This window comes from Culex quinquefasciatus, chromosome 2, assembly GCF_015732765.1.
Source record: "Culex quinquefasciatus strain JHB chromosome 2, VPISU_Cqui_1.0_pri_paternal, whole genome shotgun sequence".
Lineage (NCBI taxonomy): Eukaryota > Metazoa > Arthropoda > Insecta > Diptera > Culicidae > Culex > Culex quinquefasciatus.
Window position 1 is genome coordinate 78,699,040 of NC_051862.1, and position 22,815 is coordinate 78,721,854.

General features: G+C 39.4%; 5 protein-coding genes and 1 long non-coding RNA gene across 10 annotated transcripts; 4 read left to right on the forward strand and 2 right to left on the reverse strand.

The window, feature by feature from the left end:
* Window positions 1–2,853: 2,853 nt before the first annotated feature.
* On the forward strand, window positions 2,854–13,908 carry LOC6052985 (SPRY domain-containing SOCS box protein 3). 5 transcript variants are annotated; one of them, XM_038255513.1, is made up of 3 exons: window positions 2,854–3,163; window positions 7,232–7,626; window positions 12,786–13,908. In XM_038255513.1, the coding sequence occupies exons 2-3, from the start codon at window positions 7,252–7,254 to the stop codon at window positions 13,542–13,544; spliced, it is 1,134 nt and encodes a 377-aa protein (XP_038111441.1). In that variant the 5' UTR covers window positions 2,854–3,163; window positions 7,232–7,251; the 3' UTR covers window positions 13,545–13,908. The 5 variants fall into 5 exon arrangements, with proteins under 5 accessions (XP_038111441.1, XP_038111439.1, XP_038111438.1 ...); XM_038255511.1 differs by having other exon boundaries at window positions 2,854–3,149; XM_038255510.1 differs by lacking the exon at window positions 2,854–3,163 and adding an exon at window positions 6,640–6,903.
* Window positions 10,275–11,053, reverse strand: LOC6052981. Its single transcript, XM_001869112.2, has 2 exons — window positions 10,609–11,053; window positions 10,275–10,538 (listed from the first exon to the last, which is right to left on the reverse strand). The coding sequence occupies exons 1-2, from the start codon at window positions 10,844–10,846 to the stop codon at window positions 10,360–10,362; spliced, it is 417 nt and encodes a 138-aa protein (XP_001869147.1). The 5' UTR covers window positions 10,847–11,053; the 3' UTR covers window positions 10,275–10,359.
* On the forward strand, window positions 11,160–11,774 carry LOC6052982. The gene is made up of 2 exons (XM_001869113.2): window positions 11,160–11,272; window positions 11,331–11,774. Exons 1-2 carry the CDS (start codon window positions 11,260–11,262, stop codon window positions 11,744–11,746), a joined length of 429 nt encoding a protein of 142 aa, XP_001869148.2. The 5' UTR covers window positions 11,160–11,259; the 3' UTR covers window positions 11,747–11,774.
* A 3,165-nt stretch (window positions 13,909–17,073) lies between the features above and the next one.
* LOC119768084 lies at window positions 17,074–18,027 on the forward strand. The gene is made up of 2 exons (XR_005277899.1): window positions 17,074–17,729; window positions 17,873–18,027. It is a non-coding gene; the product is annotated as an uncharacterized LOC119768084 (long non-coding RNA).
* Window positions 18,024–18,969, reverse strand: LOC119768083. The gene is made up of 2 exons (XM_038258480.1): window positions 18,754–18,969; window positions 18,024–18,684 (listed from the first exon to the last, which is right to left on the reverse strand). The coding sequence occupies exons 1-2, from the start codon at window positions 18,775–18,777 to the stop codon at window positions 18,112–18,114; spliced, it is 597 nt and encodes a 198-aa protein (XP_038114408.1). The 5' UTR covers window positions 18,778–18,969; the 3' UTR covers window positions 18,024–18,111.
* A 101-nt stretch (window positions 18,970–19,070) lies between these two features.
* On the forward strand, window positions 19,071–22,269 carry LOC119766069. Its single transcript, XM_038250448.1, has 2 exons — window positions 19,071–19,252; window positions 21,000–22,269. Exons 1-2 carry the CDS (start codon window positions 19,071–19,073, stop codon window positions 22,267–22,269), a joined length of 1,452 nt encoding a protein of 483 aa, XP_038106376.1.
* The last annotated feature ends 546 nt before the right edge of the window (window positions 22,270–22,815 follow it).

Genomic DNA, 22,815 nt, shown 5'->3' on the forward strand with positions numbered 1-22,815 from the left:
GTGCAATTTTTTGGTTTTGTTGATTTTAATATTTTTTTATTTGGTCAGAATCTGTTTTGAACAAATTTGATTTTGAATAAAAGAAATATTTTTGTGCAATTGATATTGATGTAAAAAAAAGTACCAAATGATCCGAATCTGTTCTGAACAAAATTTTATAAATATTTTTTTAAAAATTTTATAAAAATAAAAAAAAATATAATATTTTTTAAGAATTTTTATAAATTAAAAAAAAATATATTTTTTTGTTCGCAAATATCAAAATGTTGAAATTTAAAAAAATACATGAAGTTTTTAAAAATGTCAGAGCATCAATGAACTTATTTTTTTTATCCATGACTAATGAAAATTATCGGGGCCTCATTTACAAAGTGGTGTCAGTGGCTATTTCTTAACTTAACTTAACTTAACTTTCAAACTCTCCGAGCGTTTTTCTCGTAACACTGAGTTGATTTACGGGTGCCACGATATCTCGAGATGGGACAGACCAAATTGGCTGAAATCTTGAATGAAGACTCCCAAGACATACCCCATATGCATGACGAAGCACGGTTTTGAAATTTTGAATTTTCAAAAATTACAAAAATTAAAAACCAGCGTTTTTACATAAAAAACACTAAAATATTTTTATCTTTTTTTAAAATAAACTTTTTGAAAGTCGGCCTTCGTCATGCACACGGGATCGGTTAAACGAGTCTTCACCAAAATTTTGAGCCGATTTGATCGAGCAATGTTGAGATATCGTGGCATCCGTTTTTTAAAACTGCTAACTTCAAATATATATCTCTTTCTATATCTCGGCAACGATACAACCAAATGTCTTCATGTTTGTTTTGTTAATAGATGAAAATATATATATTAATTCCCTCAAAACAGATTTTGAAAAAAAATCAAGTGTGTGCTCAAACCAACCTCTGACATTATTGCCAATTTACATGTATGTAACCCCTTAATGTTAGCATTCCATAGGTGATCAAGAAAAGAAACGGTCACCGGTTGTTTGATAGATTTAAAAACGCAATTTATAATTTCAAGTAAACAAAATTTCACATTTGGCTCGCAAGCTCATGTGAGCCTAAAATTTGGCCCGCAATTCAAAAACTTTGGGCACCCCTGTTGTAGTGGAATGTGGGGGAGTTACCATACAAACACGAGCAATTGTTCATATTGCCCCATATGGTCGTCTTGCCCCCCTTTTCCCTACTCGAAATATTTCATTTTGTAGTAAAAAATAAGTATTGCTCTCAGTAACAAAGAAATTTTCTCAGCTATTCAAAATAAATTTTGCAAGGCACTTTTTTATAAAGTATTTTCAAATTGCAAAAAGTTGATTGTTTTTGAAAAATTGTTACTTCTTTTAAATTTTCGATCGCAAAATTTGTTTTTTTTTCGTTTAAACATAAATTTTGAATTATGTTTAACATTTTTTTTCTCAATATTTTCAAAAATACGTTTTTTGGGAATTTAAAATGAAGTGATTAGAAATAAAATTAAAATTCGAGTTTTTTTATTCAGAGTTGTTCTGATCATAATTAACAACTTTGCTCAAGGCACCAAAGAGAAATACAATTTTCGGAACATAGAACATAACTCAGAGGATTGAATTACCTCACCATGCATACCTACAAACTGAGATTGAGACCACCAAGACCAATTGAAATTCTTCCATTGAATTTTGTAGAGTGGTGGAACAATTTAGATTCTTCCATTGAACTATAAAGCTTCAAAAGTATAATTACAATGTTAGCTTTAAAAACTACAATCCTTCATAATTTTCCTTCATTCATTCATAGCATTTCAACTATCGGTTTGTTAGCACTTTGACCATAAATTACAGCTTACCTAAAGTGTGTCGACTACTTCAAAATAATATATAACTTAAACAAGTTAGACAGTGACCATCCTTTGTCGAATTCTCTGAAAATGAGATTTTGATAGCGGAAAACTGCCTAAGTGATGAGAATTAGTTGGATTGCTTAGTGCACCGAAAATAGGTACAATTCCCGTACCTAAGTTTTGAAATAATTTTAATCTAATCTAATATAACCCTAGCGCAGCCAGTCTTTCAAGGACATCCTGGGGAATGAATTAGGTTGATTAACGCCAAGCATATTTTAGTCATTAATAACATTTGCAGAGCCCCATTGCATTAAATTGCATTTAAACATCATAAGCGTTAAATAGGCCAGGCCAACTGCCTAAAGTTAACCGCAAAGCTGATTTATTGAATTGGATTGAGTTTGAGCTCAGAGGTTCAAACATCAATACATATTTGAATCATCAGGTGAGGAAGAAACGGGGGTATTTCCCGCTCATGTTCCTGTTTTAAGAGCAATTAATCGTTGGGTGCACCATGCTAAGAGTTGCACTTCACTGCTTGAGCGGAAAAAAATCCCACGTGATGCACGCGGAAGCCGTCAGTATCAATAAATACTGCAAAACCAAACAATCCTAATCCCAACAGCTCAGATTACATGGGAATCTGTTCCAATGTCAACCCGTCAATGCAATAGCAGCTCTATTGATACACTTGGTTAGAGTTCGCACTGATTCGCGGCGCAGATAGTATAAGTAGAAGTAGAAACAGATTACGAACGCATCCAAATGTAAACAAATCGCTGATGGCCGGCTATGCCCATAAAGCTGACTCTAATGACCCGTGTCCGAAACTGTCATCATCACGCTGTCCATTTGTTTATAGAGCACGGATTATTTTAATCATCGCCGGCGCGTGTGTTTGTAACAAGCCTGTTGATGATCGTACTCATACTTAGTATAACGTACTAGACACTTCCTCCAGCAGCCTTGCCATCCAACAGCTGACCGGCACACAGTCACTAAGTACTCTACAGAGGAGAAAGAGCCCTCAGTCGCTTTCCGCACGCAAGTCGGGCTGCATCGGGAGGGGAAAGAGCGATCGGACTTAACCTAGAAGTGGCTCATCAAGAGCAGTGTTATCTGGAGTGAGTGATTAGAGGCGCCTTAGTCAAGTCGTGGGAATCTTCCACCGGTCGGGACACACGGAATTCTTCGGCGAAGACATTTTTGGGTTTTGTTTTGGGGTCGGTTTGTTAAAATTTAAGATTTATACGTTAGTCGTTGCCGGGAGATAAACCGGTACAGTGGCTGAATACATCATAAATCAGACGGTGAGTTTGCCTTAGTAAGTTTCATGTACGTGAGGTGGGTAAATTGGAATCTTGATTAATATACTAACAATAGAAAAAGTGAAGCCCGGGACCGTTGTGTAGGGGTAAGCGTGGTTGCCTCTCATCCAGTCGGCTTGGGTTCGATCCCAGACGGTCTCGGTGGCATTTTTCGAGACAAGTTGTATGACAACGCCTTCCGTCGGATGGGGAAGTAAACCTAAAGTGGATAGGTCGATAGCCTCAGTCCAGGTGTAGGAGTCGTCTCCCTGTGTCCTGCCTCGGTGGAGTCGCTGGTAGGCAGTTGGACTAACAATCCAAAGGTCGTCAGTTCGAATCTCGCGGTGGATGGAAGCTAAGGTGTAAAAAGAGGTTTTCAATTGCCTCAACAATCAAGCCTTCGGACACTTAGTTTTGAGTAGGAATCTCGCAATCGAGAACGCCAAGGCAAGCGAATAATTTGATTTAGAAAAAGTGAACATTGCACCATAACATGTAGCACCTGAAATTGCATTTTCTTTGTGTACTGATCGGAACTCGATTAATTTACGCGTTATCAAATTCAAAAACGCTTTGAGTTGTTCAGTGAAAAATTATTTTGTTTCAAAGAAAAAGTCAAATAAGTGACGTAGGTCACGATGGCTGTTACGATGTATTTCAAACTAACCAGAGATTTATAAACCACGTTAACACTACGAGGTTAAGTCCAACTTTTTCAATTGGAATATTTGCAATGTTGCGATATATTATTGGAAAAAAATGCATGCTAGTGTGTTTTTGGGTTATTTTAAGTATCTGTGCAAATTTTGAGCGAAATTGGTTGCGATTAACCCATTGATACCCGAGCCTAAAGTTGGTGAAAAAACAGTTTTTCATACAAAAATGACTTTTTTTAAATCGCATTAACTGTTCAGGATCTAGTTTTATAGCTTTGGTATGTTCTACAAAGTTGTAGAGCATCAAATTTCCAATGGGAATCTCACTTTTGGGAATGATTTGATGGAAGTAGCGCAACCTGCAGACCAAACCGTAAACAAAATGGGTTTTCCATACATTTTTTCGATTTTTTCCATACAAACTTCACCTTCGAGTATCAATGGGTAAATGTTGACCGATTTTGCTCATATTTGGCCCAGAGTCCTAAAATTGCTCAAGGAACAATGTTCGGCTTGTGGAGCGAGGTTTTGAGAAAAAGTCCCATATTCTGGGCACCCTAATACCATACACTGAAAAAAAATAAAAGTACCAAATTCCTAAATTCTAGGAATTTTGGCTCCTTTCCTTATTAAGCAATCCAAAAAACCCGATTACTAAATAAGGAAAAGAGGCAAAATTCCTAGAATAAAGGAATTGGGTACTATTTTTTTATTTCAGTGTAAGAAACATTTTGTTTCGTTTTTCGGCAACATTTACTGGAAGGAATAAACAAAATTATTTGCATTAAATTAAAGAATCGTATACTTTAGGGACATTGCTTAAATTTCAATTATTATTCCAATAATTATTCAACCGATAAGGGGATAAGGGTAGTGTCAAAATTAACTTGTTTTAAACATGTAATGATGAAGGCTAAACAATTTCAATGATCCTTTAAAAAAAATCAATATTTTTGAAAAAGGTGCGGTGACATGGACAGCCACTGTGTTGCCTACAAATTTTTGACTTAAAGTGTGCAAATTGAACTGAATACGTAGATTGGACCTTCAATAAGATTGTTTTTAATATTTTATTTAAAAAACTAACTTAATCCACCTATGCGGATGGAGCCTTCCTCACTTATTACCAACAATGGCTGATATGATCGAATTGTACAAAAATTTTATCTATTTTTTAGATCCAGAATAAAAAATGAACATAAATATCACTTAAGTGGCCATACCTCGAGACAGGGTTGCCAGATCATCAATTTATTGAACTCGTTGGAAAGGTCTTTTGATAATCTAATCAACGATGGGTCGGATGATGGACCCGGACTTAGTTTACATACATTTAAGTGAGATCCGGCTTCCAAAAAGTACATCAATATCACTTAAGTGGCCATATCTCGAGACAGGGTTGCCAGATCTTCAATGTTTTGGACTCGTTGGAAAGGTCTTTTGATAACCTAACTAACGATGGGTCGGATTGTGGATTAAGTATTTTAATTTGTATTTATCTTATTTAGTTTATGTTTGTTTCTGATAAAATTAGGCTTATTCAATCATCTCCTATCAGTACATTTTGCCTTTTAAGCTCTATCGTGTTTATACAGCCATTTTCTCAAATTGTTTTTCCCTTTTCCTATTATAGGATAAGTAAAAAAAAAGTGTCGATACCGATACTCGATCCAAAGCCCTTTGGCATATTGAACCGCGCCTTTGCCGCATCGGTTACCATGGTTCGGTGACTAAGTGATCGTCATTTGTCCATATAAGCCACTCAATGGGATGAACTGTTTCAATGATCGAATGAACACAATTTGTTGTTGCTGTATGCGCGAGAGGTCTATAGAGTTATCTACGTGCGAATGTATTGCGTGTACGTACACGAAAAAGATTGAGGTTAAATTTTGTACCGGCCAGCAAAACAAATGGCGTGCTAGTGTGCGTGAGAGCGGGCTTAGATAACTCTATACCCTTGAACTTATTCTCACATAAAACATACAAAATGTTAGTGAAAAACACAATCAAATTTAACCCCTGATAAAAGAAATCCATTTTTATGAACATTAGCAAAGTCACGCAGAGCAAGTCACACTTCCAACCTCATAATTATCAAAAATTATCAAAAATAGATTTTTGGGAAATGTTTATAGTGAAGCCCACCTAGAGGCAGGGTTGGGTTTTAGAGGGTTAAACAAAAAATGTTATCTTTTGCTTATCTTTTGCATTGTAAAAAAAAAATTAAAGTTCTCATTTTTAGTGAAGTCTAGCCGGATTTGAGTTCAGCGACTTCAAATTAGTTGAATTATACCTGTTGGTTGCATTACAAAATACAAAAACAGATCACCCACATTTTGATAAAAAATTAAATGGTTATATTGTGTTTCGATTATCCGGAGTGAAATTTCGGCGAGGACTTCGGATAACTGACTGTATTTGTTTTTTGGAAATTCAACTTTTGGTGATAAAACTGGAGCAATTAAAATTTATGTAATTTATTTGCTCCCAATCTTTCTATGAACTGTTCGAATCTAAACTTTAGGTACAGAAACGATTTAATAATCAAAAAGCAGTTTATTACCTATTTTAGTTATAAAACCTCCCAATAGTTATAATTCAACTCGAATTATCGTGTTTTTATTGCATTCGAAACTCCTAACAAATTCTATTTTTTTGCTGTAATTTCTCCATCCAGTTGTTCATTTTTCAGTTCATTCCTTTCAATCCTACCGAAATGAACCTCTCTCCTTCAATGATACCTACAAACTCTCTCCACGGTCAAACCGGCAAAATACACATCGTTCACCGTCACAAGTGTGTGTTGATACACGGTCGATCTTTGCTCTGTAGTTGTTTATGGGACTCTGAACAAAACACAGTTTATCTTGGCAAAGACTCTTGCCAAGAGTTGTAAATTTTACTCGTTTAAGTTTGTGAATAGGTTTCATTCTAATAACTATTTTTTGTCAAATGCTGAATTAAGTTGAGTGTTGAAAGAGTGATAAGATAATCACAGAGATTCACTGTATGAGACATTGAGGTGATAGTTCAATGTTAAAGTTATCAACACTTGCTTTGATTTTGATGAGTTTAAATAACTTTTCAAAGATAAATAGGTGAGACTACTCTTGATTAATTTGTTTGTCGCTCTACACAATGCAGTTCAATTGCAATTGAACTATCAATAATCAATTTACCGCTGATTTACGGGTTGATTTTATTGTCGGAACTGCAGTCGTTTCTCCACGAGCTTGAATATTGATGCACATTTGTTTTCTTTTCACTGCGCTCTCACCACGACACGATGACCGCATGGGTTGATAGCAGAGTTCGTTCACACATACTCCTAACCAACATCTCCACGCATACATCCATATCACACCTACACATTACTGTGTAAGCAACGTTGAGTTCATCTCTCTTTTGCCGGTATGTATATTCCAGAGATCCTCACGCGCCTCAGCATGTCCCACGGACAACGGACGGCGTGTTCCGCCACCGACTGGTTGCTGGCCGCGGCTGGGCCCAGTGGTAGCAGCTCCGAGAACCGATCGGTGCCCTTTTGCAACTGTGAATATCCGGCCGTAACGAGGTCTCGGCATACGGCCAAAAAGGTGGAGCGATGTCGTTGTGGCGAGGACACCTCGACCCGGCTGGATTGGGTTTGGGATGGTGAGGAGGCCCATCCGGACACGCGAATTACCAACGGGACCGAGCTAGTGTTTCATCCGGTGTACAGCCAGGGGACGGCCGTGATACGGGGTACGCAGCCGCTGCAGCACGGACGACATCACTACTGGGAGATTAAGGTGCTGAGCACGCTGGCGGGAACGGATATTGTGAGTATTTGTCACGTGATAATTAATATCTAAGTCTTTTTAAAAACTATAGATGGGCCATTCCACCTCAATTGTACTCAATTGAAAAATAGTCTATCGCCTATAAAATTGTTCAATTAATCGGCTCGGCTTGTCGAAAGCAGATAAAATGTAGTGATTTATACTTCAAATTTGAACCGAATTTTCGGTGTTCACCTAAAGCTTCTTTAAATAAGTCATGCGGAATTGTGAATCTTCTTCTAACATAATCCCCTTGAAAATTCTATAAACCAAGTCTGATACAAACTATACTTTTCCATAATTCCGCTGCAGGCCAGCGGGTTCGAATGGACCACATACTCAAAAACAAGTTCCCTTTTGCACGAAAAGAAAAGTTAATCTACTCTAGCAAATTTGCCTTTTACACGGCAATCAATAACTCAATAATTCAACAATAACAACAAAGTTTCGTTTAGCAGATCATTCCGTGTATTATTCCAAAACTTGTTTGGAGTGGTTCCAAACGTCGTGATCGGTGACTTTCTTTCATAACAAAAACACAGATATTTTGCAATTAACAAACAACACGTCTTAGGGTATTTTAACCATTAGTGGACCCCCTAGTAGAGCCGAAGCACATTTTTCACAAATTTTCAATTTTTTAAGCACTTTTCCATAACCTTTTGTACAAAACAATGAAAACTGAAGTCTTTTGAACGATTTTGACTATTTGTTTCATCAGTTTATTTGTTTTTGAGCAGAAAAATAGCCATTTGAAAAAAAGTTTTTTTTTCCTGTTATGGACCCCCTTTTCCTATAGTGGACCCGGGTCCATAATCCGATTGTGGACCCGGGTCCACTATAGGCAATTTGTTATTTTTATACCAAATTTAACCGATATTTGATGTTTTGATGCATGGTGTAGGTCTAATGATAGATATAATGAATAAAAGATGGATTTTGTTCACTTTTCATCATAAACAAATTTGTTTTGTTAACAAATTTGGCTTTAAACAACAAAACAACCTAACAGACATTTAAACACATTTATTTCCAAAAAAGATCAGAGAACACGTTTCAAAAACCATTGTAAACATAAAAATAATTAAAAAAAGTAATTTTGATGCACATTTTTTCATATTGATTACATAAATGGTTGACCGAAACTAAAAAATAGATTTGTTTACAGTAGCTGATAAAACCACGCATGTTTATTCAAAAAAATGTTTTGTTCTTGATTTATTACTATAAGATATAATTTCAAACTGCAATTATGATGCTTAATTTAAGTTTAATTGACTATAGTTTTGATTAATTATAATTTTCTACGGCTTCAGCATTTTTGGTACTTTCAACATGAAACAGCTATATTTATACTCACAATGGAAAAAATATGCGTTAAGGTTGATTACAACAAGCATTTATTGTATGTTTAAGAGAAACTTTTGCTTAAATACCCAGTTTTCTTCATTTTGAAGGTTTAATTAACAGGGTCCACTTTTGGAAAAGTTTGGATTTTCGTTGTCCTATATTGGACCCCCTAATTTTGCTTGAAAATGAGCAGTTCTTCGCTTTATTTTAGTAAAGTTCCTTAAACTTACATTATTTCGGCTTGCTGAAGTTAAATAATCAGTCAAAAAATGATTGGATAGTTAATTCAATCATAAAATATAAAAGCAGTTTTGTTGTGAAAATGCTAGTGGCCATGGCTGATTTCAGATGTCGAACTCAAAACACTTATTTTGGTGAAAAGGACAATTCAATGTCAATCAACATTGTTTTAAATGATGCTGGACATGCCAAATAAAATATTTGCAGACAAAAACACGCTTGAAATTGTGATTTTATAGAGTTATCTACGTGCGCATGTATTGCGTGTACGTACACGAAAAAAAGTGAGGTTAAATTTTGTACCAGCCAGCAAAACAAATGGTGTGCTAGTGTGTGTGAGATCGGGCTTAGATAGCTCTATTGATTTTTTCATCAAAAACCCTTCAGAGGGTCCACTATAGGAAAGGGGTCCACTAATGGATAACGTACCCTATTCCACAAAAATTAACCACAAAACTGTTTCGCAAATCTTTATTCTCTCTTTCACCAGCCGCGCGTTTTTCGCTGTTTTCTCGCGCTTTGTTTTCGCTTGCTAGAGCTCTCTCGCGCTCAATGCGCAATCTGTCAAGTTAACTATTTAACAAGGCAATAATTTTAAAGGTGCGCACTTTTTGTTGCGCTCTAAATTTTTATTTACACTCAAACCCCGATGGTTTGACACCAAATGTTGTCAAACGAACGGGGTCAGTTTGACATCCATTTTACACGGAGTTCGCCCACACTATCAAACGTTTGTTTTGATAGTGTGCGCGAGCGCCATGTAAAAAGTGACAGTTCGTCACTTTTTATTTTGACTTTGACCAACCAACGGGGTTCAAACTAAAAAAGTGTCAAACGAAAAAGTAACCAACCACCGGGGCTTAAGTGTATTAATCATGATAATCTTATAATAAATGCACTTGATTTATTACACATTCAATCCTACAAGCCATAATCCCTAGACCCGAGTCACGAATATAAACAGAAAAAAAAACATTTGGAGGGATTACACGGACTGGGACTAAATTTTGTATGACGTCCCGAGCAGGGGTAAATTACACGGAAATGAAACATTTTGGTATTTTTTACCTGAGCAAAGAACAGCGACGATGTTCACACAACTTTATTACAAGAAACGTATGATTAAGTACAAAGCACTCCCTTCTAACACTGCGACTGATCAACCACGCACATCTGCAGCTGCTGCGAGAACCAGAACCCGGGCGGACAAGCCTGCGGGTGCATTACTCCGGCCATACACGTGTAGTAGCGGTTGCAGTCCGCCGGTTCACCCGGAGGAATTCGGATAAACGTTCCATCGGGCAGTCCGGCGCACCATTGCTCTGTGGATGGCGAAAAGGAATATCTGTGAGCTTTTTTGCAGATCAATGTGTAAATCATTGCGTCACTTACGCCTATCAATCACGTTGCACGTGGCCTCGCACTGTTGGTTGCGCTGGCTGAAGAACTGCCCCGGGGGGCAGAACCACTCGTGATCGACGCCATGCTGGCACGCGTAGAATCTGTTGCACAGCGCTACGTCGTGCCAGTTTATGAGGGTTCCCTCCGGAATTCCATCGCAGTAACGGGCCAAGGTCGTGGAGGCCAGGAACGCTCCGACCAGGAATGCAGCCAGAACAAGTCGACTCATTGTAATGGTTTGTGACCTTCTTGGGTGAGCGTCAATTTTGAACTGGCAATTCTTATTTCAACTCTGCGGACGACTAAACCGAGTAGTAGCTGAATATCTCCAGAACGACTTATCTGGGATTGTCCAGGCACGAGCAGTGCTCGAGGATAATTATTTCGGAAAATTTGGCAGTGCCGCTACGTACGGCGTAGAAATGTGACTATAACTGTGAGGTCACAACTGAATGAAACGGTCAAAACATTGGATATCTTATCTACTTCCTCAGAAAATTGAGCAGGATATCACTTAAATCAAAGGTTGAGCTTAAACTTTTAATCAATGCTCATCCGCAGTTGCTGCAAGATAACGTAAAAGCTGAAGTTCTGTTTTCGTCAAAATCTCTTTAGTTTTGTTTAGTTCAACCTGCCGGAAACATGGGCTACAAAGGTATCTTCAGCTTACTACCAATTCTCAAACAACTTCTCAAACAATATCTCCCAAACAGTCCTCCTTCTTCCACTTGCCCTGGTCCTATTGTCCACGGCAACCGAAGCCTTCTTCTGTGACGGAATTCCACCGGGCCTCAAGATCCGCCATCCGATCGCGGCCATCTGCAATGAATATTTCGCCTGTCACCACAGCCAGGAGCACCCCTGGTTCTGCCCGCGAGGTCAGTTCTTCAGCCAGCGGACGCAAACCTGTGTGGCCACCTGCGACACCAGCGAATCGCTGAATCCCTGCATCGGAATGCCCAACGGACAGCTGGTGAGGCCGCCGTTGCTGCAGCCGAACAACTGTCGCCAGCACTACGAGTGCATCAGCGGAATGATGGTCCCACGGGAGTGCGAGATCGGGACGTTCTTCTCGCAGCTCAACCAGGGCTGTGGGTCGGTGCGGGAGCCGCTGTGCATTCCGGGATGAAATACATTTATGAAATAAATATGACAAACGATTGCGCTGGAACTGAATACTTTTTTCAAAAGGTCGTATGTACATAGAAAACCCGTGGCGCATTGGCTGTTTTGAAAAAGTACTCTAGACTTGTTCATTAATTTCCAATACAATTCCGATGGTCTGACACCGATTGTTGTCAAACCATCGGAGTAAAATTTTAGTTTGACACTTCTTTTACACTGAGCTCACACACACTACCGCACGCCATGGATAAAATTACAGTGCGTCACTTTTTAATCTAACTTTGCCAAATCAACGGAGTACAAACTCGAATGTGCTAGAGACTAGGGGGAGGATTTTTGTAGTAGGGGAAATGTAACCTTTCTAATCAAACACCTATCTTCGTCATATGGAGAGTTTGATGCTCGATTAAAGCTCCAAAAATACTATTTAGGCAATAAACATACCAGCAACAGCATCGCCTCGAGTTAGCACACTCATTTAATCAAATTTAATGCACTTATGATCGTAATTTTTATTTTGCGTGACCATTTCTCACCATTTTGTTTTCACAAACATCCACACGCAAGATGAGAGCTTAACGGCTTAAGAAGCAGTATTTGTCTATACATGAGATGAACTCTTGCCAGATTATCCAGGAACATTTAAACACGACCGCTTATAAAGCTTAAAAAGGGTATTTTTCCCGAGATTTTTCCTCTTAACTTTTGGAAATGCAATTTTTACCCTTTTATAAATTAAAAAACTGTTTGTTTTATTGAAAATGTTAAAGTGTCCTCAAAAATATTTTTTATAATACAATCTAGTCTCGATTACCTAAAGTAGCATGGAAAATTTTCTCTTCGTATAATCAAATCTTCGGAAAATCAATCAAGAAAAAATAATTTTATTTTGAGTTGTTCAGCTTGAATATTACCACTGACGATCAGTCAGTCAGTGATATTACTTTTGAATCGAGTCTGGACTGTATTTTTGTTTGATTTTCAAATTTATAACACTAGGATAATTGAAAACATCTGTATAAATTTCAATCGTCTCTTTCCAGATGCTCGGCATCGGCACCGACAAGATCGACCTGCTGGCCCACCGCTTCAAGTTCGCCAGCGTCCTCGGCCAGGACGACCAATCGTGGGGCTACTCGTACCGTGGCCTCACCCAGCACAACGGCCAGCTCAAGTACTACGGCAAAAAGTTCAGCCAGGGTCGCATCATCGGCATCTACGTGGACATGTTCCGGGGCGTGCTGGAGTTCTACCTGAACCGCCGGTCGCAGGGCCGAGCCTACACGAATCTACCCCGGGACGCTGCCGTGCGCGTCTTCCCAATGGTCTGCTCGACGTCGGCCAAGTCTTCGCTCAAGCTGATCAACGCGGCCTCGTTCGGCGACAGTCTCGTGTTTGCCTGCATGAAGGTCGTCTGCCGGTATCCGAAGCTGCTGGAGCAAGCGAAAGAGGTTCCGGGGCTGCGACGGCTGATCGACGAGCTGTGGTTCCTGCAGTTCAAGGAACCGAAAAAGACTGATGAGTTTCAGCGGAACAATCTGCTGCTGGAAGATGAGGCACTGCTGTGTGGCATGAAGAAGAAGAAGTTCAACGAAATTGTGTCCCAAAGTCAGCCGAAAGCGGTCACGGAGACCGAAAGTGAGAGCATTACGGAGGATCAGATTTACGAAGGAATGCTGACGGAGGCTGATGTCCGGAAGGGAAAGGGAGCGGGAGGGAGTGGGAGTAGCAATTGTAGCAGTAGCAGCGAAGACGAGGAGCTGGCCTCTATGATTTCGAGAGAGTTCTTCTGTAATCATTAGGATTAGATAGTGAGGCGAGTTTTGTTGAGAGAATAGTTACCGAGTGTCTAAAAGTTGGGCTGATTGTTTAAATTGGCAAATCTTTCGAGAGATTTACTTATAACGGAATTAGTTCGTAATTTGTGATATGAAATGTTTAGTTTAAACATATTTAATCATTGTTTACCATAACCTGTTCAATGTTAGTGTAATATGTAACTATATGGAAAGATTCTTCAGGATCTACGTCAATGTATAAGCTGCCAAGAAGTGCTTTATACCATTTAAGCATTTTTAAATAATCCTACCAACATCATTATATGTCTTCAGCAAACTATAAAATAATTTCATAATATAAAAGTAATAAATATAATAAACCTGCCTGGTGATTTGAGTTTTCCTTGTATATGAGCAATTCTCTACGAAATCGGTCTTTTTTTTAGAATTTTATTGTTTTAATCCGGCTGAAACTTTTGTGGTGCTTTTGGTACGCCCAAAGAAGCAATTTTGCATCATTAATTTGTCCATATAATTTTCCTTACAAAATTGGCAGTTGTCCATACAAAAATGATGTATGAAAGTTCAAAAATCTGTATCCTTTGAAGGATTTTTTTTGATCGATTGGGTGTCTTCGGCAAAATTGAAGGTATGGATGAAATTAGCAATATGGCGTTCTTAACTCAATTTGGCCCAAAATGCACGTACGACAAGTTAGCACGATGGCGACGATATGCTGAAGGGTGAAGAATGAGTGACGTATCTAGGAGCGTGATGTCTTGGTCTGGTTGCGTGCTCGTGCTTTTTCCGGTTGGGAAGAGCTTCTCCAGGACCAGCTTCATACTATGCTTGATTTAAACCACTTTTTTTCTTCAAAAATGATTTTTTTAAGCACTTCTTAACCGTTCGTGGAGTCATCTCGAGCGTTTCGGACGTGTTTAAAGGAAGCTGGTCAAAAGTGAGAAAGTACTACTATTGTGTGCTGGGCTTTGTCCCCCAAAACAATGGAACCAAGAAGAGAAGCTACAATCAAGATCCATTTTGGAGCTCAAGTTCAAAAGCCAACAGACGAAGAAATATTCAATTTCTTCAAGGAGAAAAAATGGGCTGCAGCAGAATTAAGCGCGATGTACCGCGAAAATTACTGCGTTTTCGTCCGGTTCCAGTCGGTCATTCTAATGCGCAGAGCTTTGGAAAAACTCGGACCACAAGAAAAGTTCACTTACGCGGATGGAAAAACGGCACGAGTCAACATATTCGAAGCGTCTGGAGCATTCAAGTATGTTCGGATTTTTGGACTTCCCCCGGAGGTGGAAGATATTCACATAGCGGAAGCAATGGGCAGGTATGGGAAGATTCATCACCAGGTGAGGGAGCGCTTTGCAGAGGACACTGGTTTTCCTATCTGGAATGGTGTAAGAGGATTGCTCGTAGAGGTTATGTTGGATATTCCGCCAAAGCTGCGTATCCAGCATGTGGAAGCAAGGATATACTATGATGGACTGAAAAACAAGTGTTTTATGTGTGGAGAATCGGGTCACCTGAAAGCAGGTTGTCCAAAGAAAATTGGAAAAGTTAAGAACACACCAGGAAAGGGAAGCTCATTTGCGGATGTATTGGTAACGGGTACAGTCGAATCACAACAACCGAATGTGGAACAGGTGTATGACAACGGAAAGCAAGTAGTGGAAGTAGAACAGGAATATCAAGCAGCTCAGTTAACCATGGAAAGCAAAGTTGAAGATTGCCAAAAGGAAAAATGTAATATATTTATGGAAAATTTAAAACAAGAACAGTTAGTAATACCGCCGTACAAAGGGAAGAAGAAAGCCGAAGATTATCACAGAAGATCTCGATCAAGATCACCTCTAAGGGAGGCGTGTACAGATGATGAATGCTGGTAAAGGTTTATTGATGTATCCTCATTATTATAAATAAATCTCAGAAAAAAAAAGAAAAAAAAAAACCAACGCGTTCATTTTCAACATTACTGGCGTGTAGACCAGATATTTCAGCCTCCCCGAACTAGCTCGTACAGTTATCCATCATATTCGGAACAGTTTACAGATCTGCCAATGTTCAACAAATCATTGACCCTTGAAATCCACAAATTCGGAACACTTTTTTCTTACGATGTAAACAAACTTTCTTTTTCTCTCCAGGAGTACAAATTTTTTACAAAAAAATACTTCACACTGTGAAACCAACAAGACTTAAGATAAGTGATGTTTTAAATATGGTCTGAAAACTTTTTTGAGAAAATATCAATTAACAGGTAATTTGGAGGCAGTGTTTTGCTGCTCTGGATAAAATAGTCTTGAAATGATTTTTTTTGTTCAAAAAGTACTATTTTTACTAGTGAATTAGGAAGAGAATGTTCAAATAAAGGTCCTAAAAATAGCAGGGACGAAAGAAAAGTTACATTTTGCATCCTATTGACAAATTACTACAAAAGTGTTCCGAATATGTGGGATGACTGTAGGTTGTTGACCTCTCCGGCGCTCAAGATTCAATTCAATTCGGTTTTATTAGTGAATAATCATGTTACAATTTGTTCATTCGCAGTACATAAAAGAGTTTTGGAGTTCCTTTCAGCTGTGTGTTAAATCTCAATCCATTTTGGAACGATTATTACTTATCACTATAGATTACCAAGAGTAAGAAAAAATTTGGAAAAAAAAACTTACTGAAATTACAAGGAAAGAGGATAGAAGTAGAAAAAGCTTAAACTAGATCACAGTTTTTTTTTTTGTCTATTGTAGATGTGCTTAATCATAAGCTCCCCGAGGGCCAGAAATTGCTCCGCCTTGTTACGACAGGTCCGAAACCGCGTCATCATCTCCCCTGCGAGAGCAAAAAACTCCGGTAAGGTGAAGAGATCTTCCCCGGTTACTTCTTGCTGGGCGGCATCGCCGCTACCGGCAGCGACCACGCTGGCGAACGATCGCCCCCATCCAGGAGGGAACGCTGCACGGCGTCTTTTTCAGGGGGGTAGTATTTTTTGAGAAATAGCAAGAAAACTGTCATATACATATGAAAGTGTGGAACATCCCCGTTCATTTGCGGGGCGAACGAAAATCTTTGGTCGGGAAAAATCAAAGTTATACTCATTTGAAGTTTTTGAACTTTTTTCCCATGGGGCCAAATTTCGTCTATTTCAATTTAGTATTGTTATAAGTCTACATGGGCATGATTTATGGTTCAGATCATATGATTTCTTATGGGAAATGATGCAAGGAACATTTTTCCTGAAGCACGCAAAGTGATTGAAAATAAGGGAAAAAAGTTATAAAGGTTTTATTGAAAATTTGGGATATTATCTGATAAAATTGCACACCTCTTTCCCAAAAACCGCAATGTTTTTGATATTCAGATCATTATTTCGATGAATTCTTTTTTGAGAAATGTTTCTGGACCCATTGAGTATATAAATCACTACAGAAAAGTGTAATTGGTTGGGTTTAAGCTCAACTGTATGTCACAGTTATGAATTTTGGATTTCACTGAATCAACATATTTTTGTGTGTTTTGGTTATAAAATGTACCGCGAGGGGCGGGACAATAGTAAGAAATTTAATAATTTAATTAATTAACGGTCAAAATTAACAAATTAAGGCAAAATTAACTTTTGTTTACGACCAAAACAACGCCACCTCTTTTTACATCACATTGATTTGGCAGCTTGACATTGCGCGGGATATTTGTTGTTGTGTTTGGTCAAATTTTGTTTTGTTTTGATTGCGTATTTGCGTTAACCAAACCAAAGGGCATTGCTCGCCAGGAATCTGCTCCAACAAGCCAACTGGTTGAACTCCTGCCAGATGTACATCGCTTTTACTGCATCGGAAAGTACAATAATGCCAGTTCACTTGGAACTGTGGCGTTCCAGATCCTAACCTGTCTCCTGAACGTGGTCAACCGGATCCAGGCAGACAACGTCCAACATCATTTCCATCGGCATGATTAACTCTGGAAAATTAGCTGACTCGTCCCCATTGGATGATCGCAAATGAATTCACGGGGCTTCGACAAATCGCCGTGTCTGTTTTCGAGTGCAAACTGGCCTCCAACCCTGCCTTCCCAACATTTACAGCACCGATTTCATGGATTTCGTCTAGGAAAAGCGCCTGCACCTGAACATCAACGAAGAAGCCATCGAAGATGATCCAGCGGACGTACATTTTGTGACCGGAAGACCCGGAATATGAGGTGGATGGGCCTTCCCAACATTTACAGCACCGATTTCATGGATTTCGTCTAGGAAAAGCGCCTGCACCTGAACATCAACGAAGAAGCCATCGAAGATGATCCAGCGGACGTACATTTTGTGACCGGAAGACCCGGAATATGAGGTGGATGGGCCAGGACCAAGAGCCAATTGTGGCGAATCATGTAACGATGTAAAATTACGTACGTGTTCCAGAGAAGTGGTTAGGACGGAAGATGCCTGCGAGAGCAGAGTTTTCGGTAAAATTATTTTGGTAATAAAAAGCGAACAAAAAAAAAACAACAACCAAATCTTATTTTTATTTGTGATAATAAAAATGCATTTTCACCACGCAACGTAATATCGACACAACACTAAAGAATATTATTCCGCTTTCTTTTGATTTTGTCTAGTCCTAAGAAACAATATGGAGAAGAAACTTCGGTTTGCCCTTTCAATCCTTCGGGAAGCAGCACCGTTTTGTTCTCCAGCCCGGTTCAGAATCCTCAGCATAGGTTCCACCGTAATCATCCGCAACAACTCTGCCATAAAAAAAATTCTCCTGCGTCCACCCATTCCCATTAAGCAACACGTCTGCATCAGCTGCTGCTTGTCCAGGTTCTTCTGAAAGGGCACCGCCCGCCGTGTGACTAGATACCGGGCGGCCAGCAGTGCGGCCACATTGTCGATGGCCTGCCGCTGGAACGTGTACGCGTGCTTGAGGTAGGAAATGCACACGACACAAATCTTCTGCAGCAGGCCGTCCGCCTCGCTCGAATCTAGGCCGGTCACCTCGGTCAGCAGCCGGCTGATGGGCATCGTCCAGCGGGGACACTCGCAGGGATGTTCATGCAGGTTGGGCGGGATTTTGGCGTAGATTGTGTGCGATCCGGGCGCGGAGAGGTTGGGTTCGTGCTTAAAGAATAATTCTCCGTTCCCCTCAGCAAAGCCATCGTTCTGGAAGAAAAATAATGATTCAAATGATGAATGCAAAATAATCTCTTCCGCCGGCAGCATCTACTCTACCAGCGGATCACATCTTTTCTGCATTCTCCGTAAATTTCACTTTATCCATCACCACTTTTTGTCCAACGCTTCACGGAATCCAAACAAACTTGACAGTTGAGCGCGCGAAAGAGAAACAAACCAAACCAATGTTTAGAATGCAGGTGAGGCGCTGTCAGATGTCAAATGACGTGAGGTATTTAATTCCTTAATATATTAACTGCTAAAATTAATTCATTAAGGCCAATGTCGCGCCCCTCGATGTACCGTTTACATTAAATTTTCACTTTTTTTGTGAGTACATGGTTCACATGATATGTTTTGTATCTAATTGAGACATGCAGTGTAAATACAATCACAGAGTTTCTATTTCTAGAACACTCTCTAAGACAGAAGAAAATTACGCAACCAATGAAAAGGAAATGCTAGCCATCATATGGGCACTCGACTCACTAAGAAACTACGTCTATGGAGCCGAGATCTTAATATACACCGACCATATGCCACTAACCTTTGCAATGTCACCCAAAAATAACAATAGCAAGATGAAAAATGGATGGCCTTCCTTGACGAGCACAATAGGAAAATCTTCTACAAGCCAAGACGATCCAACCTTGTAGCCGACGCTCTTTCCCGAGTCCAGATAAACACCATGATCAACTCACTGACACCAACACAACACTCATCCGATAATGATGACCGCCATTATATCCCTTCTACTGAAGCCCCCGTTAACGTTTTCAAAAATCAACTTATCTTCCAAATACATCGTAATTCCGAACATCTAGTTGAACATCCCTTTCCAAATTACACTCGACAAACTTTCAAAGAACCAGGATTTTCCATAGATTTCTTGACAGATAAACTAAAAAGATTCTTAAGACCGAACACACTAAATGGAATTTACACATCAGAACCTATCATGGCTACAATCCAAGAAATCTACAGAACACATTTCGACCCAACTATTACTAAAGCTAGATTCTCTCAAGACATAGTACGCGATGTCAATAACGAAGAAGAACAATTAGAGGAGGTAAAACGAATCCACAAGTTTGCACACCGAAACGCCAACGAGAATACACTTCAATTACTAAAAATTTGCTATTTTCCGTCTATGAACAAAATACTAAAAACATTTATAAAAAACTGCGAAATATGTAACACAGAGAAGTATAACAGACATCCCCAAAAGTTAATTCCGGTCAAAACACCTATCCCCACATATCCTGGAGAGATAGTCCACATAGATATATTCTCATACCACCAAGATGCACTTTTCCTCACATCTCTAGATAAATTCTCTAAATTTCTGAAAGTACACCCAATAAAATCTAGATCGATTATAGACATCAAAGATGCACTCATGCAACTACTGTATGATTGGGATCTTCCCAAACAAATAGTTATAGACAACGAGAGCTCATTCATCTCTAACGTAATCGAACAGATGATCCTTAACCTAGGGATAGACATATACAGAACACCCGTACATCGATCAGAAACCAATGGACAGGTCGAAAGAAGCCATTCCACAATTAGGGAACTTGCAAGATGTCTGCTTAAAGAATCTCCAGAGTTAGACTCACATAACCTAATAAGATCAGCTGTCCACAAATACAACAATACTTTCCATTCCTTTATCAAAAATACCCCACACAATGTATACATAGGCGAAAGACGCGAATTAACCCTCGATGAACAACAACGGTTACGTGACCAAACCCACGATAAAATTCTCAAAATATTTAGGCACAAAGGAGCAATAATTCCCCAAGATAAAAATTATCCCAATTACGACCCAAATACAACAGTCTATGAGAGAACTAAAGAAATATCAAAACGCAGAAGTAGGAACAAACCCGTAATCGTCAAAGAGGATCATGATACTTACATTATTGATACGCATGACCGAAAAATTCATAAAATGGACATTAAATCCTAATAGATACTTAATCTTTCAGGGTTCTAATCGTCCACATGGTCAATATGGAATTGCGCATTCATGACCTCTCCAACAACCCACTAGCCGTCGTCCCATTAGGAGAGGCCAAAATCCAACAAGGATTTATACGTATCTTGCACCCCATTGACATATCGGAAATAAAAAAGTTAATTAATGAGATCAGGCACCAGCTTACCAACGGTAGCTTCTGTACACCTATGCATAATCTACTAATGATTAAACAACAAATACTATACGACACATTCGCAAAACTTACACCAATTATAAACACACAAACACGCCCACACACAAGACAACGCAGATGGGAATCCTTTGGAACCGTCCTCAAGTGGATTGCTGGTACTCCAGACGCCGAAGACCTTCGAATGATCAACAACTCCATGAACGCACTCATCCATGAAAGCAACCAACAGATCCTCATCAACCGACAACTTAATGAGAGGATCACAGCTCTGGCGAACGTCACCAACTCAGTTCTAGACTTATACAACGGAACGTTAGTGAATCATTACCAAGAGACTCACCAATTCATAATGTTGAATAACATCGAAACTCTCACCGACCACCTAGAGACCATAGAAGATGCTATCCTGCTTGCCAAACATGGCATCCCCAGCAGCAAAATCCTGTCCATTCACGATTTCAATCGCATGGCCACCTTTCTCGGAAACTTCGACATACCTATCGACTCGATGGAACAGATACTCTCCATTTCAACAGCCCAAGTTATGCTAAACAACTCCCACATTATCTACACGCTCAAGGTTCCTCAAAGCTCCAAACAAACATACTCATACAACTATGTCGACTCCATCATCACCGGTAAGAAAAGAATCCTGATCTCCAAAAACTATTACCTACGCAATAATAGCGACGTCTGCGAACTAAGTGCACCCTGCACTCAACAAAGACACTATTATTCATGCCCAGAAGAAAACATCAGTATAGCACCTCGATGCATTGAAAAACTTATCAAAGGACAGCATTCCAATTGTTCTTACGAGAAGGTTTATTCAAACAGTATAATCAAGAGAATCACTGACGATGTGCTTCTAGTGAACAATGCTGGAATCGAACTATCATCAACCTGCAGCAATGCCACACAAACACTCAATGGTTCATACCTAATCCAGTTTAGTAATTGCAACTTACAAATCAACGGAGAAACCTACGGAAACGATCAAGCCACCATTAAACCCTTCATCTACCAACCCACTACTGGACTAACTGTAGCAGAATACAAGTTCATCGACGCCCCACCAGCGGAAGTCTTGCGAGAACTTACCTTGGAACATCGTGAGAAGATTGAAACCCTTCAACTTCAAAACAATTCTCTACACTGGAAAACTCACCTCTTTGGAACCTTCAGTATTGGAACCATCTCCCTCATCCTAATAACGTACATCGCCGTAAAACTCTTAGCCCAAAGACGAAAACGGATAAGCATCACCTTAAGTCCCGACATCGCAATGCTAGAACACCCGATAACTTCAGCACCACCAGCTGAACAACCAGATACAACCACACCCGGAAATCTCTCAGTATCTTTCAACACCTACCCAGTACCGTAACATTAACTTTGCGGACAAAGTTATCTAAGAGGGGAAGAGTTAACACGAGACTTGGTTTGCTTTATGCAATCAGGGTAATTCAACCGTGTAACGACGCATACATTAATCTCCATGCTAATCTCCATAACCCAAACAAAGACCTCGAGCCAATTATAATTGGAAGCCTCTTGACAACTAGACCATCACTTTCCCGTGCGACCCGGATGAACTTGATACGGTATCAGAGAACCAGTAGCATAAATATTTGATAATGGAGAATCGTAAAATTGTCGTAAACCCAAAACAATGATAGACAAAACATCCGTTGCACCCGGTCACGCCACGCGCCTAGAACAGCACTTCTTAATTAGGACGCATATAAATACCCAGCTGCCAACCGGAGGAACTCAGTCTGTTTTAGGAGTTTGATTCGCTACCATCATCAAGAGCTTCATCAGGATCAGGATCATCGTTCATCAAAGTTATTCTACAAGTCTACAATACCAGCCATCGAGCAACGAGTACTACAAGTCTACAATACCAGCCATCGAGCAACGAATACTAACA

Bases quoted from the DNA above. Each gene is read 5' to 3' on its own strand.
- LOC119766069 (XM_038250448.1), top strand. From the start codon at position 19,071: ATGCAGTGTAAATACAATCACAGAGTTTCTATTTCTAGAACACTCTCT. The intron at 19,253-20,999 runs GTCACCCAAAAA...AAGACAACGCAG, and splicing joins ATGCCACTAACCTTTGCAAT to ATGGGAATCCTTTGGAACCG.
- LOC6052981 (XM_001869112.2), bottom strand. From the start codon at position 10,846: ATGAGTCGACTTGTTCTGGCTGCATTCCTGGTCGGAGCGTTCCTGGCC. The intron at 10,539-10,608 runs GTAAGTGACGCA...CGCCATCCACAG, and splicing joins GTGCAACGTGATTGATAGGC to AGCAATGGTGCGCCGGACTG.
- LOC6052985 (XM_001869111.2), top strand. From the start codon at position 7,219: ATGTATATTCCAGAGATCCTCACGCGCCTCAGCATGTCCCACGGACAA. The intron at 7,627-12,785 runs GTGAGTATTTGT...GTCTCTTTCCAG, and splicing joins CGCTGGCGGGAACGGATATT to ATGCTCGGCATCGGCACCGA.
- LOC119768083 (XM_038258480.1), bottom strand. From the start codon at position 18,777: ATGCAGAAAAGATGTGATCCGCTG. The intron at 18,685-18,753 runs GTAGAGTAGATG...TTTTTCTTCCAG, and splicing joins AGAAAAGATGTGATCCGCTG to AACGATGGCTTTGCTGAGGG.